The sequence below is a fragment of the Balaenoptera ricei genome, chromosome 6 (assembly GCF_028023285.1).
Source record: "Balaenoptera ricei isolate mBalRic1 chromosome 6, mBalRic1.hap2, whole genome shotgun sequence".
NCBI lineage: Eukaryota > Metazoa > Chordata > Mammalia > Artiodactyla > Balaenopteridae > Balaenoptera > Balaenoptera ricei.
Window position 1 is genome coordinate 24,150,628 of NC_082644.1, and position 15,925 is coordinate 24,166,552.

General features: G+C 40.2%; 1 protein-coding gene across 14 annotated transcripts in view; it reads right to left on the minus strand.

Annotated features, from left to right (window-relative positions):
• The window catches only part of LOC132368248 (contactin-associated protein-like 3), a 256,094-nt gene that overhangs the window by 181,362 nt on the left and 58,807 nt on the right, over window positions 1-15,925 (minus strand). The window contains exon 1 of one of the 14 annotated variants that reach the window (XM_059927029.1): window positions 11,127-11,355. The exons of 12 other annotated variants lie outside the window; for them this stretch is intronic. In XM_059927029.1, the coding sequence (XP_059783012.1) occupies window positions 11,127-11,211 (85 nt within the window). In that variant the 5' untranslated portion in view covers window positions 11,212-11,355. Of the gene's footprint in view, window positions 1-10,568; window positions 10,654-11,126; window positions 11,356-15,925 lie in introns of those variants that run through there. One more of the 14 variants, XM_059927036.1, reaches the window with a different exon arrangement.

Here is a 15,925-nt window from a genome sequence, read left to right on the forward strand (position 1 = left end):
ATTCAACAGGAAGACAAGACATGGAGAGAAAGTGCCAGAAGTAGAGGGAGGGGTAACTGAAAGTCCTGATGGAAGAATGCCAGTGTAGCTAGGTGGTGGTTGTAGTTTAGGGTCAGTTAAAGGAGGGACTAGGAACAGTAAGTGAAGGGAAGGGACCTTTCAAGGAATAAATGTGTGTGTGTGTGTGTGTGTGTGTGTGTGTGTGTGATGTGAGGGAAGATTCGAAAATCTTTACCCAGAAAAGCAAGATCATCAGGTAAGTGGTCTTTAGAAAGATTATTCTGGCAGCAGGATAGCAAATGGATCAGAAGGAGGTGAGGTAGAGACAGGAAAATCATGAAGACGACAATAGTAAATGCCAGAGATTTAGAGGGTTTGAATAAGTCAGTGATGGGATGACTGAAGAAAAGGGGACATGAGAAAATTCAAGAGATGGGGCTAAACCTAACCTTTCACAATCAAACAGTAATGCTCTCTTTCCAAGGATCCACACCAAAGTTTTCATACCCATTCTAAGTGAGATGACATTCCAAAGCATACAAAATATGTTTGACTTGGACACTAACACTCATTTCACTATCATAAATGTCAAACAACCCATATTGATGGTCAGATACTATATGTCTTAGAAGACTTCATAAAAAACAGCCAGATAACAAGCAGTATATGTTTCAGGAGCATATTGTCTTGATCTGGGGAGTCCTTTTCAGCTAATGGAAAAATATATAAAACCGAAAGATGTCAAAGTTGCTAGTGACAATTTAATCCAAATAGCTTAATCTGAAAAGCTTTATTGCTTAGAGAGATATAATATTACAGAAAGCTGAAACATATCAATGTACTGTTAGAGTTTCTAATTCTATGACATAAACTTATTTTTAAATATTCTTCTTTTGTAATATTGTCTTAATCTTGCAGTATTAGTGATAATACTTTGAATAATGGAAATACCCAGTATAAATGCCTTTCCCTAAAATTGCTTATCTGATTATTCTACCCAAAGTCATGGACCAAAGTCACATTTCTGATTTTACACTTGAGATCAACAGGAGCAATAGTAATGGCTAAAATTCACTGAGGACTACTATGTTCCAGGCATTATTTATATATATTAATTAATTTAATCTTCATAACAAGTCTATGAGATGGGTTATAATTATTACTTATATTTTTGGAGACAAGGAAACTGAGACACAGAAAGGATAAGCAAATTACCCAGGGTCACACAGCTGGCATTAATCAGTGGAAGCAGAAACCTAATCCAAACATTCCTTTCATAACCACTCCACTCCACTGCCTATCTGAAAGTGTGACTCATTATGTTAGTACATCTTGTTGAATTTTATAGTTTTATGCTGTTTGAAGGAGTGCTGCTGGAATCATCTTCATTTATATACCTCCACTGGGCCCTTCTATGTAATTCTGAAAATACGAACGATCTTTGTTTGAAAATAGAGGTAGTCTTTAAGTGATAGCATGTGCATTTTGTCATGCCTTTGAGCTAGCTAGTCATAAAACTTCTCAAAGATAGTAACAGGTTTTGTTGACAATAATGGCCAGCCATAAACAGACTCAGAAATTCCTCACCCTAGACCAGGGGGTCAAGTCTGCAAGCACAATGGGAGCTTCCACTTGATGGTGCAGGTTACTGGACACAGAGTCCATGGTTCTCACTCCCAGAGGCAGCTGTGACCCAAATGAATTTAGCCTCATGGGTGTCAAGGAGACAACTGGACACCTACACTGAAGTGCAATGGCCACCTGTGCACCTGCAGGCCCTCTGCCCTGATGTGCAGTGAGCCTTTCCCACCTGGATTAGATGCTGCTTCCAGTATCAGGTAGACACTGTGAACCAGGCTTGTGGAGAATGCCAATTACACACTGCCCCCAGGCACCTCTGTTTCAGGCTCCTCCTGAATATGGAGCCTTGCTGAGATCAGACTGGATCAAGATCTCCCTAGATAACAGTCATCTTGCCTAATAATACCTGCCAGAAGGCCTCCTCTTTGCTGCTTGTTGGTCTTTGGTAGTTCCCCTGACACCTGGCCTTTTCAAGCTCTCCCTCAGGGCTTCCCAGCAACTTTTAGAACAGGCACCATGCTTTTTATCAAAGCCTTGGGTCAGAAGTTATGTCAGGCATTTTCCTACTGGAAGAAAACAAAACACTCAAAATCAGCCAATGGATCCTTCCATGAACAAATCAGTTGGCTAGTAGAGAGCTCAGGGATAGTCACATAAAAATTCATTTTTATTAGGCCACCTAAAAAATGATTATAAAATACACAGGGGGATTCTGCAGATATTCTATATACTTTCAAGGTAGCATATTTAAAATATATTAATTTCTCCATTTATTTGGTACTTACTGAGTACCATCAGCAAAGCACTGCAGGAACAAAGAAGCGTGATTCTGTTTTCAGGAAGTTTAAAATCTGATTAAGGAGGGAGACATGTAACCAAGCATCTGTTCTATGAAGCCAGTAAGAGCCTGAAAGCTAGTGTTTTTCATAATAGATGTTAAACTAATTACCTAAATGGATTGTGCATTTTGCTTTCTTGTCAAAGTGATGCAGTCAAAGCACCTGGTCAAGGATCAAGTTGCAATCACTTCCTGGCTCCACCACTGGTCATGAGGGCCAACCTTTCCTGTCACAGTAGCTGGATAAGAGCAGTCACAACACAGACAAAACAGTGAAAGTCAGATCTGGGGATCTTGCTGGATGTTTGGGGAAGGAGAATCATTCACCTTTTTACTTATCCAACAAATATGTATTGAGAACCCACTGTCTTCCAGGACCATCCCTGTGCTCTGGGGATTAGGAAGTAGGAATACCAACAAAAAAGAAAGGGGAAGTCTCTGCTTTCTTGGAGCTTGAGTTGAGGGAATAAACAAATAAATACATGCTTAGTGCTTCAGGGTAATAAGGACCAAAGTCCAAATAGAGGAAAGCATTCTCTCTATCACTGTGATTAGGAAGGTCGACCTTGGACATGGAGCTACCAAGCAGATTCCTGCCTGAGCATCAAGCTGACACTGGGAAGACAGAGCGGAAACATGAAGAGAGGCTGATCCTGATGGCACAGCCTCATCTGGATCTAACCTTGCCTGAAATGAAATGATGTGAACCAACAATTCCCCGTTTTGTTTAAGTCACTTGCCAATACCCCAGTCCTTCACACTCCCATTTCTTATTACTCCACATAGAATCAAACAACCATTAAGTCCTGAAAGTGTTCTTTGTGTGCAGTGTCACTTTTTCATTCTCACTGCCATCCTCCCACTTCAGTCCCTCTTACACCTGGGAAATGGAATAACAGTGGAAGACCTCAGGGGGATGGATCCCACAGGAAGTAGTGAAGGAGGAAGGACACCTCTTTGGCTGGCCAAATCCACGCAAGTCAACCCAGGAAGTCATTCGGCATCACCTCCATCTAAGAAAATGGAAGAAGATGCTCATGAAGGCTCTGGGCATGTTGATGCTGGGGGTTGGGAAGGAGGCCTTGGGAGGGTGGGTAAGCCAGTCTCATCCCTAGGGAATTGGGATGGTGATTAAGATACAATATATGTCCTTTTCATGCTCAAATGCACAATAGCCTGCAGGATGTATCTCCCCACTCCTGCTTCACCTTGCAGCAATATTCATGAGGAAAAGGAACTTTTCCTAGGCAAACATTCAGCCTATCTTCCAACAAATGAATCCTATCACTTAGAAGAAGAACAAGTGAAATCAGTCCATAGCGATGCAAATCTCCCAAAGATCAGGTTTTCAGGTTTCTTAAAATAGATCAGTAGTTCATCATGACAAAAGAATAGTAAATAATTATGATCCAAAATTTATTCTTATAATCTGGAAAATCAATATTATGTTTGTTAACCTTGTACCATAGTTCAAAATAGATCATTTGACTTACCTCTAATAGGTAATTGACTCTGAGATCTGTCAATTCTACTGTGTTCTATGCCAGAAAAAATATTTTTCAGAAATGTTCCTTGTCACTTTAAGAAAGCAAAGAGTAATTTGGCGTTTGCTCCCTTAAACTCTCTTATACATACCTTAACTAAACTCTAGTCAACGTATCCTCTTTCAGTCCCCCAATTTTTTTAACCCCTCGCAATGACGGCATGGTTCACACCATAGAAAAGGATGTGCTCTGAAATGTCAAGGCTCACAGGTTTTCTTATCAGAACTTCCGTGAATCGAGACTTCCCTGGTGGAGTAGTGGTTAAGAGTCCGCCTGCCAATACAGGGAACACGGGTTCGATCCCTAGTCCAGGAAGATCCCACATGCCGCGGAGCAACTAAGCCCACGCACCACAACTACTGAAGCCCTTGCGCCTAGAGCCCATGCTCCGAAACAAGAGAAGGCACCTCAATGAGAAGTCCGCGCACCACAACAAAGAGTAACCCACGCTGGTCGCAACTAGAGAAAGCCCGTAGCCTCAGTGCCGCCATGAAGACCCAACACAGCCAAAACTTAATGAATGAATTAATTAATTAAAAAAAGAAAACTGCCATGAATTAACACAACGTTGCAGAGAAGCCTAAGAATCACAGACACACAGCAGCTAGCCAGCTTGGTGACTTTACACAGCTATATCTTTCTTTTTAGGTTGTATTATTATACTTTTAGTGTATAGCCATGTCCTTATTCTCAAGTTTCTGATCATCAAAGACACAGCAAACGTAAAGCTGTATGACAAATCCTTAATTTTGATAATCTCCAAACATTTGAACAGATGTCTATAGAAACATATTATTTTTCTTACATCAGCCAAATCTGAGACATTAAAATAGTTAACAGTTCTTAAAATATTTTCTTCCATAATAGAAGTTTATATGAAAATTACTTTCTTTGACCTGAATCAAATTACTGAATTATTTTCGCATGCTAATCAGATTCCCTTTATTATATCTACTCGCCTTTAAATCAAAATCCTACCAGCCATTCCTTAGAACTGTAGTAACAGGAACCAGGACCTGGCAAGGCCTCAGAGGCAGGTTAAGTGCTGCTGGTTCTAACGGTGGCTGCACAGCAATATCCTAGAACACAAAACCCCTCCGACACGTGAAGCCAATAGTTTCAACTGGGCTTCAACTGGGTCAGGGCAGATGGCTTTGTATTTCCTGATTGCTCACATGCTCAGAAATCCAAAGTGGAGAATATCCGTTCTGCATGGTAACAAGTAAGAAATAGCTCAGTCCCACGTAACTGGATCGTCACCTAATCCAATCTGTGCCTCTCTTACAACTATTGACAGTGGTTTTTAATTCCTTCAGCAGGTCTCTCTACCCAACCAGCCTCCCTTAAGACACACAAACATACGTACACACACATGGTTCATTCTGCCACTTCTCCCACCAATTCACCACTCCGAGGAAGAGTGTACTTAGCTTAACTTTATCAAGCTCTTTGGCTGCCTGAGGATTTATAAATGTTAAAATAAAAACTAATTACAACCTTGAGAACTGCAGGTGGCACCTGGTCTTATGTCTCAAGGCAGCAGGTCTCTCCTGCATCATCCAAGCAGCAATGTCACTGCTTGCTCCTAAGCTCCAGAGAAACCCTCTGTTGGGTCTCGAACACCCCAAGTAATGAGATGCTACTGAAACGATCATGTGGGGACCCTAGGTCTATGCCACAGCGTTAAGTGGCTTCTGAGGTTATCGAAACTGCCACTGATTCCAAACAAGGTTCACCAGTCCCTTCCTCCCACAGTGGTCCAGTGAACACGTGGCATAAAAATTCCTTCTCCACAGGTGACAGCCACTAAGGCCAGAGATGGAACCACTGGTGATACAACTTAGGAACACATAAATTTAAATATCTGATACACCATTTACCATATCCCTAAAATGACTCATCCGAAAGGATCATATTTGCCAGTTTAAAAAACAAACTTTTTTCAAGTTTCTCTCCATGAGTTAGCTATAACTAGCACATCCTCCATGAGTATCTTTTCCTGATGTACTACCGAGTAAAAACTTAATAAAAGCCATAGCCTAGATAAAATATATCATTTTTTTCATTTGTGATTAACAGCCTTGGAGGGAGGTTTTTTTTAAACTGGTCCATTAAACAGGCATATATTTAAATAAAAATTATATAGTTTCTAACTTTAAACTACTCAAAATTTCAAGTACTTTATGTTTCAATTCTATTTCAAATCAGTACACTGAAAATACCCATTACCTGGAAACTAAGGAGAATATTTTTATTTTTTATGGCGAGCCAGACTCCCTATATTATTATTGAAAAGTAAAGTTTCTAATGAACCAGAAAGGAAATTTATTGTAAAGCAACACTCAAACTAAGCACATGTATTATCACACAAGGTTATGTGTACACCTACCAGACATGTGCAATCTCTATGTCAAAGCATTATTTTCAAAAAGTTAAAAACACAACACGTACAAATATAGAACAAATGCATGCCAAAGAATCATAAACTCATTAATGACTAATCCAGTAAAAGAGCATTTTGAGAAACTAGGAATTTACAGGCATTTATAGAAGGACATTAGAATGAGATTGCTAGGTTACAAAAAAACTGATCAATGTCCTACAGGGCAATAAAACCTTTGTAGTTACCATATGTACCTGAAAAAAAAAAAAAGAATTCATCAATTTCAGCGTCTAAACTCCAATCAAATGGTAAATGACCAAGTCAGACATGGGTGCATTCTTCTAGGTAATTAAACAATCATGTGGGCCTATTAAACAATGTTCCTGCATAATGTCAAAAGGTCACTCTATCATACCCTCTCTTTTTTTAACTTTTTATCTTACATTGGAGTATAGTTGATTTACAATGTTGTGTTAGTTTTTACAGTATTTACAAGTTGTGTATAACTTTAATTAGCACACAGATTTTAACCTTATGCCATAGAACTCAAACTGGAAAAAACAAGTATGATATTTTGAAGGAACGTATTACATATGGTTTCCTGCCTCTCAGAAATAGGTAGACATAAATAATTCAGTTTTTAAAAGTTATTCAATATGATGCAACAGAGCCTACAGCAATCAGCACCGCAACGGGCCCCAGGCAGGCAGATTGAGTGGGGACACTTTGGAAGTTACTCTGAAGAACTTTGTATGTTGAAGCCAAGCCGTTAAAGGCTCTGAAAAGTTAAGTGGGGAGAAGATCCAGAGGTTAATTTCATATTTGTTTTTCAGGATTAGAATTAGAATTGCAGGTAAACCCTGGATCTATTCATTCCAAATTGTTTGAACTCTTTTATAAGTATGCTTTTATATTCAAATTCTGATTTTGATTTAAAGAGAAAAATTCAAATTCAAATTTGCTCAGTTAATTGAGATTTTTGTCAGTGAATATGTCCTTTATTTAGTACTCTTGAATGATTTGGGGTTTTTTTTCCAAATCAACTCAAAGGAGCAGACATTCTTGAGCTCCAGTCTTCTCCCCAGAACAGGCTTTCAGGCGTGGGAGGGTCACTGATAATGTGGCTTTAGGCTTTGTTTGTTTGTTTGCTTAAAGAGTCTCCCCCAGTTGCATAAGCTTCAGGACCCTCACAGCTCTAGCCTTGCCTGTCACTCTGTGTTGATAGTCACATGGACTTTGTAAGTTTTTTTGGAGAAAAAAATGTTGTTTTCCCGAAGTTTTCAAAAATATTCTGACCTCAGTATTTCTGGGAAGTTTATTCAAATATGATTTAAAAAAAAAAACGGTCCGTTTACCAGTTTGTTGAAGACTCTTTCCAACAAGTCCAAGCTCCAGTGCTTACTAAATACCTCTCTCCATATTCTATGCTCATTTTCCCCAACATGTTTCACTGAATCACGAATGGATTCCCCATTCACCTGCTCCAGGGGCACATCTTCTGATAGGCTCCCTCGCTAAACCAAGGAACATATTACATATGGTCTAATGCCTTTCAGAAATAGGTAGACATAAGTAATTCAATCTAAATATCAACCAAAATACTGACATTTTCTTATTCAGATTATATCTCTTCTTCCTCCCCCCCCCCCCAAAAGATCTGAAAGTTCATAAACAAATAGTAGATTCACAGGGATAATCCTAAAACAGAGAGCTACTGCCCTCTTCCACTTGTGGCTCATGGTAGGAAGTGAGCAAACCAACCACTGTCTGCACAACAACTTCTGGAAAACAGGGCTCTAACTTGGAATCTATATTCTAACTTTCCTCTTGCATTCCATTTAAGAGGATAACTCCATTAGAATAACACTTTCATCTTGACTAAATACAAAGAGTTCTAGAAGGCAGACCAAGTAGAGATGCACAATTTTTAAATATCAGGTCCTAGAGGATGCTGTCCATTCAATTTGTTTTATCTTCAAAAAGACAGAGAATAAGAGAAAAAAAAAAAAAGCCCATGTTTTTGGCTATTTAGAAACATTACTCTCGCCCTGTGTAGACTCCTCCTGACTTAAAATTTCCCATTAATTATAAAGATTCATGTCAAAACATGGATAATTTCTGAGATGTCAAATGTTTCAACCAAGTCCTGTATGAGAGTATGTCTTATGCCAGAACCTCACCCAGGTTGACCCCCACCCCCCCACCCCCCCACCCCCCCCCCCGTCTGACTAATTTACTACTGAGAACCAGTTGTAAATAGAGGAAAAATGTCACTGTATCCTTTTGGGGAGAAGATCTTTACCTTTTTAAAAATTTACATACAGTTCTCATTATTTTATCAGGGCTTAAGAATATTTCATTTTTGTTAGTTTTAAAGTCTTGTCTGAAAAGATTACTTGAGTTCTTAAAACACTTCTTAGGAATAAAAGGTTAGCGATCAAAAGACTTGAGCAAATGCTGGTGTTCGTGATTTCTTGTTGGTAGCCTAAATCCCATCCTGCTGGCAAACTCCTCTTTAGAATTTCTCAAATGATGGGACAGGACTAAAAGAACCCTCTACCTTGATTTATGTAGTAACAAATTTCAAATATGGGTTTGAAATACCTTGCTTGTATATACATCTACACATACAAACAAACACCTCCCAAATATTCGAGAGTTAAGGAAAAATCCAATTGGTCAAATTAGCTAATCTAGACTATAATAAGATTCATTCACCATTACTTCTACTGCTACAAAGGATACTGTCAAATGAGATTAGCAAGCAATTATCAAACACAGTTTGTGTACCCTCTATGAATCTTTAAGTCTGCAAAGACATTTAAATATATACTTGACACTTGAACAACTATAGTAGCCATCTTTGCGGTGATCAAGGACTCTATAGTATCTAAAATGTTCTTAGCCATGCAAATTTACATAGGTACTTTTAACTTACTGAAGTTTTCATCAGAGTACTAAGCACATCTAAATAAAACAGAGGCTGAAAAGTGAAAACTAGCATTGACATTTGAAGAGTCAGCCAGAGACCCAGACGAACTGAGCTTAGAGATATATTCAATTCAGAAAAGGATATCTGCCTGGAGATTCAGACATGGAGCACCTCAGAGCATGTGACTCTTAAAAAAGATGCTCAGTATGAAGCACATGGTACCTCTGTGGATTTCAGGGAGTAAAATACAAACAGAAAATAAAGAAGTATCAAAATAACCGATCTTGCAATATCCTGTAATCACAACTAAGGAGACAAGAAAGGCAGCACAGCACTCTGCTTCTCTTATACGGGAAGGATTTTTGAAGCCATGTTTCCTTTAAGTAAGAGTGACCTCTGGTGACTTTTTAATTGCACCTCAGTGTACTATGTTAAATTATTCTATAATTCTTTTATACTAGCAAATCATTTAGTACTACATTTTTAATTTCTTAGCAAAGTGATAAATGCTTTACTGCAGGACCTAAGGATTTCATGTAAATGCCTCCATTTTAATTAATTCATGGAAATTGTGCCCAAAGCTAAATTAAAATTCTGTCTGAAACACGGGGCAGTATTTTCTTAAAGGAGACTAAGGCTCATTTTCAGGAGTGACTCATATAATATGGCATTAAATGAGCTGAAACTAAATGATGACAACACAAACTTATCACAGCCTCGGGGCATATATGGATGAATGCTGGAAGGGTAACTATTTGTACAAAATGCTTTTCACTTTAGCACAAACTTCCTGGTAAGGGCAGAGTTCCCCAGCCCACCCCACCCCCAGCAGCAAGGTCGGTTTCTAACATGCCTACTACCACTTTCTTGAAATGCATAATAGCTTGCCTTACTCCCTACAACCTGATTTAAAAAAAATTCTTGAGGGGGATGGGGTGTGGATGTAGGACTAAGGGGGCTTTCTTCAAATCCCTCAAGGAAAGAAAAGCCCTATGATGGAGATTTCAATCTGAATAACACTTCGAAAACTTTTTCCGATTTCCAGATTAAAATGCCTTGAGGTCGGCTGAATCAATTTGGCTAGCATCTTTAGATCAGACTCACATTGCCAGTCCAGAACTGAGAGGTTAATACATCTTCACTGAACCAACAAAATGAGAAACACAGCACATCACGATATACAAGCATGTGCACTTGCAAATGAACCTGAATGGCAGGGTATGTTTTTCCTGTAAGCACAAGCCTTCTAATTCTGAGGGGTCGATCCTTCTCGTAATTCTGCGGACTCACCAGGTTTGCCGCCTGGGCTCTGCTGCGGAGCCTGCCCGCCGCTGCAGCGCCCGACTTCTTGGTACCCGATTCCGCAGGGCGCCGACTGCAAACATCTACGCTAATGCAGGACCCGGCCAGGTCGGCCAACGATTTCCTTTCTGACATAAATCCTCCAAAATGTATTCATAGTAAAAAGAAATAAATGACATATTGGCATGCTCTTCTCTCCTCATCTCCTGCTATTCTCTCTCTCTGGTCTCTCTCCGCCTCAATATTCTCATGCTAATTTTAGGTTTTACTAGAACTTGAGCTTTCTCAATGAATATTCAAAACAACAGCACACAGACAAAATTCAGCTCACAGACAAGTCAAAACAGGCTTTGTGTATTACAGACTTGACAAGTGGAAAAACCAGTGTAAACCATCCTATCCAAGCGTTGGGACTTTGCGATGTTTTTTAAATGCCTCATTTTCAGAAGCAGACCAGTGATTCCATTTGTAAAATTCAATTATTTTTTTTAAAAAACACGAATTCTCAGTTGACAGTATAAGTTTTAAAAGATTTGCTGTACTCACAAGTATTCCCTGCTGCTAATGTACTCCAGGGCTGGGCAGACAAAAGAAAGAGCATCCTGAGACAGGCTCCCGCGGCGGAGTCCATGTTCACAGTCGCCGGGGGTCCCCACCCCAAAACCCAAGGTGTCCAGACAGCTGCTCTGAGCCAGAGTCTGCAAGCTCCCTCCCGCTCGGGGTAGCTAACGCTCCCTCCTCCGGGCTCGGCGAACCCGCGCAGCCGGCGGGGCGGGAGCCCCAACCTGCAGCCACACCCCCACCCCACCCCCACCCCCACCCCCACCCGCTCCCGCCGCGCTGCGAGCCCCACGCGTCCCGGGCGCTCCTGGCGGTGGCGGGAGGAAGTGCGAGTCAAGTCGGTGAAGGTCTTCAACCTGCGCTCGCTCCGAATCCGAATCCGCGGTCCTAGCTCCTTCACCGGCAGGTTTCCCACTCTGAACAGCTGAGCAGTTCAGTGGACTTCAGTCTGAGACCGAGCTTCACCACGCTGATGATGCCTGAGCATTAACACTGATGCTAGGAAAAATGTGAGTTTTTTTTTTTTTTGGTTGAAAAGAAGTTAGGACAAGTAACTAATCCGGTTTGAAGAAAATATTTACATGTACTGAGAACTGTTGTAAAAAAGCCTGCTTTTGTTTTCTCAACTCATTTAATGATTCATATTTAAAAATAAAAACCTAAAGAACCTTATTATGGTAATCATTTCGAAATATATACGGTTATATATACAGTGTTATGTGTCAGAATACATCTCAATAAAGCTGGAAAAAATTAAAATTAAAAAATAATTAATTAAAACACCGACCCGACTTCTACTATAATGTCAGCATTTTATTATGTATATTCCTACTTGGAGATTTGAGAATTGTGGTCAGCAGATATATAAAACTAAAAACTGGCATCCTGGGAGAAGGAATCTTACTCCAAATATCATCAGGGAAGTGACCTTATGTTAAGTAGGTAAACTGAATACACTTAATTGAAGAATGAAGAGTTTTGAATCAACTTCTATATACTGTATGTGTATTCCTTTCCATTCAAATTCTTTAATACAATTACCCAAAAGTTCATATTGAAAAATGATGGAATATAAAAGGCATCTTAAATAAATAAATAAATGGATAGATAAATAAATGGATAGATAGATAGGCAGATAAATAGATAAATTGTTTCAGAGTATACAGATAGAGAGGCCTGATGGCCCATGGAGGAAGAAGGATTTCAAGATCCATGACCTTGAGGTAAGTCACATGGCCTCCTCTACTTCCTAAAGAGGCTGCCAGCAGATGTAAATGAAGGAGGTATGAGCATGGCATCACTAGGATCAATACTCTCCTAAAACTGTGACCAGACTCATGACAAATGTGCTGAGACTTAGGAACAGTGTCCAGGCATTCTTGCACCATCCAAAGTGATCAGAATATGAAAGTAACTTTAACCTTGAGTAGGGCATTATATGCCTGAGAACAAAGCAGAAAAGCTGTTTTTATTATTTCTATTCTGCAACCTGGGTAAAAAACAAAAACAGGAATAGAAAACGTAAATAGCTTGGCAAGGCCACAGAATTTACAAGTAGAATTTGACCCAAATATGTAGATTCTGATCCCAACTTTCCAGCTTTCTCCACTCCTACTCAGGGCCCCTGGGAATCAGGAACTCTTCCCACCCACCCCATCAATCAGCAGTCCTGGGAAACACTGAGCAAAGCTTGCTCGGAGGGTGCATTTAGAACCTTGAAAAAAGCCACAAGCGGTAGAGTGACCTTCATTTATTAGTCAGACATTTTCCTAGTGCCTAATACATGTCCCAGAACCTGAATATGGTATTTCTAATTTTTAAAGCAAATATAAATTAATGATTTACATTAAGTGTCTAATATTTTTTAAAGCCTATACAACAGACAGTCTGTGTGTGTGTGTGTGTGTGTGTGTGTGTGTAATCTAAATAAATGGTCACAGCATTCCTTTGAAGTAAATGTTACTATGCCCATTTAATGGATAGACAGACTAATCTCAGAGAGTTTAATGGATGTGTCACAAAGCAAGCCAGACTTGGACCAGGTCAGCTGAGCTCTGAAACCCCTTCTCACTGGCCCTCAGGTCTCTGAAACAGAAAAGTTGTCACCTGGGAAAACTCTATTCAGTTGTTCATGGGAAATCCATTTCAAATGGGTTAGAAGGCGCCTCAATAATTGATGTCAATTAAAACCAAAAAGGACAATGCTGGTAAATTACTTGAGCAGACATTCAGGATGGATTTTCACAAGTCAGAGATGAAACAGCACACGAGGGATTGAGATTTGCAGGCAGATGTCCTTGTGCAGTGCACAGCATTGACCACTGGACAGCACTGGGGCTATTACATGATCTTCCAAGACAAGGGCAGCCCCAGGTGAGGAGGCTTGAAGAGACCAGGCAAAGCAGGGCCCAAAGCAGGGACTTGCTAGCAGACAGCTGAGGCGACTCCTGGTTTTACCCCTTTCCAGCTGCCTTCTTTCGCTGGAGACTTCGTGGCTTTGTGCTTCACTTTTCTTGTTTGTAGAATGGTGATGATAGCCAGTCATAGAGCCATTATGAAATTACAGGTCTGAAACCCCCACAAAGGGATGGAAACTGCTGAGCATTCCACGTACCAGCCCCAGAGCTGCCCTGGGAGTTGGTACCCACCTGTGAGACCCCCGGCAGCTGCTCAGCATCTGTGATCCTCAGCTTAGTTGTCTGTTTCATAAGATAATAGAAGTCTTACCAGCAGAGAACTGATCCAAGGGTTACAGGAGAGAATGAATGTCAAGTACTTAACACCATGCTCATCCACAGGGCGCTGGATCAGGTAGGCTGATGCTAGAGCTCCAGGCTCAGAGGAGAAAGGATGCCTAACGGGACCGCCAAGGCCTCCAAGCTAAATCCCTGCAGGTCAGGGGCAGTCCGCTGCATTCTGTGACCTGTTTCCACAGCCCTTTGCTCTTTTATATAAGAAAGATGACAGCTAATCAACAAGGACCTACTGAATAGCACAGGGAACTCTACTCAACATTCTGTCATAATCTATATGGGAAAAGAATCTGTAAAAGAATGGACATATGTATATGTATAACTGAATCACTTTGCTGTACAACTGAAACTAACACAATATTGTAAATCAGCTATACTCCAATATAAAATTAAATTAAATTTTAAAAAATCAAAACAAAGGAAAGGTGAAGAAAATGTGTAGATCTAATCTTGCACATTTCTATAAGTGATGATTAAAACCCCACAAATCACGCACGCGCATATATGTATGTGTCTGCAGAGTTCACACCAAACACAAAAGAGAACTTGAAATCAGCACACGTCACAAATAAAAGACAAGAAATCAACTGCCGATGTTCAGAAGTGTGTGGACCCTCATATGTGTAAGTGCAGACAGGCTGCCTAGGAAAGTATATTCTAAGTGAAACTACACCCTTGGCATTTCCTGACCAAAGTCATCTGTTTTCCTGCTCACCTGGGAGCAGTCTGTGCACTCAGGATTCCCTACCGAGAAGAGGAAGGATCAACTCACCCCACCCGAATGAAATCCTTTCTCAATGCTCTCCATAGATCAAAACATGACTCCATTCATTTTTCTTCTTTATTCAGCAGTTTTCTCCCTGTAAATTATTTCTGCGTGTTTTATCTAAATCTGGGAATACATTTAACTTTACTCTTGTAATGGGAACAGATTTATCATTAAATCCTCTGAAAGAATACTGTGAATAAAATATAATAGTATTTCTATTAGGAGTCATTTTTTCCATAAGCCCCCAGGCAACAAATCCTGAAGAACAATTATGGAGAGACAGACTGCAGGGAGAAGAATTGTCACATGTGTGATAAAAAACACACTGCACAGTGTCTTTGCAGGTTATCTCTGATGAGCTATGTTCCCTATAACTAGCCCTTGGAAGCCCTGGTTTTAACAACCAAAGGATTATGCATCTAATTACATAAATCTCAGCTAGAGAATAGTCAGCCTCATATTGTTACCCGAAAAACTAGGTTCGCCTCTTGGTGGGTGTCGAGCCAAAAGACACAACCAAGACAAAGAGTGAGAGAAGGAAGGATTTGTTACTTGCAGCAAGTAAGTAGAACACCAGGGATCTTTCCCAAAGCAGTGTCTCCCCAGACAGCAAAACTGGGGAAGTTTTAAGCTAAGGGTACATGTATATTCGTGAAAGGGCTTGGGAGGTAGGCAGAGCCCAGGCTTTAGTTGATTGAAATCCGGAGTATCAGAAAAGGTCAACGCCATCATCCCTTAGGTTCCATCTGACCTGGTGGTTGAGTGCTTCAGGCTCATCTTTACCATGGAAACAGAACTAGAAGTCTTTACAACTGATACATTATTACTATTGCTACTTCTCTTGCCTGATAACAGTCAGCATTCTTTTTTTCCCTTAAGATCCTTGATTACTGAGACCTGTTCAAGGGCAAGCACTCTGGCCAGGCTTAGATCACAAAATGGCTTGTACTAAATTAATAGGTGTTCTCTTATGTCCAGAAAGCCATGCCTGGTTTTCTTTCTCCATAGACCCCCTACCTTATCTGCTTATAATATTTCTTTCCAATTCAGCCCATTTCAACCCAGGAGGACTTTTGGGGACTAACAAACACTGGTATCTAAGATAGAACAAACCACAACTAAGAACTTGAAGTTAAAAAGCAATACTGCATGGTATTTCCAAAAGTGCTTAATAAACATTTCACAGGATTGTGCATAAACAACACACTTTTCCTGGCATTCTGGCACAAGTAGAATCAGAGAGGCTTAACGTTAAAATGAAG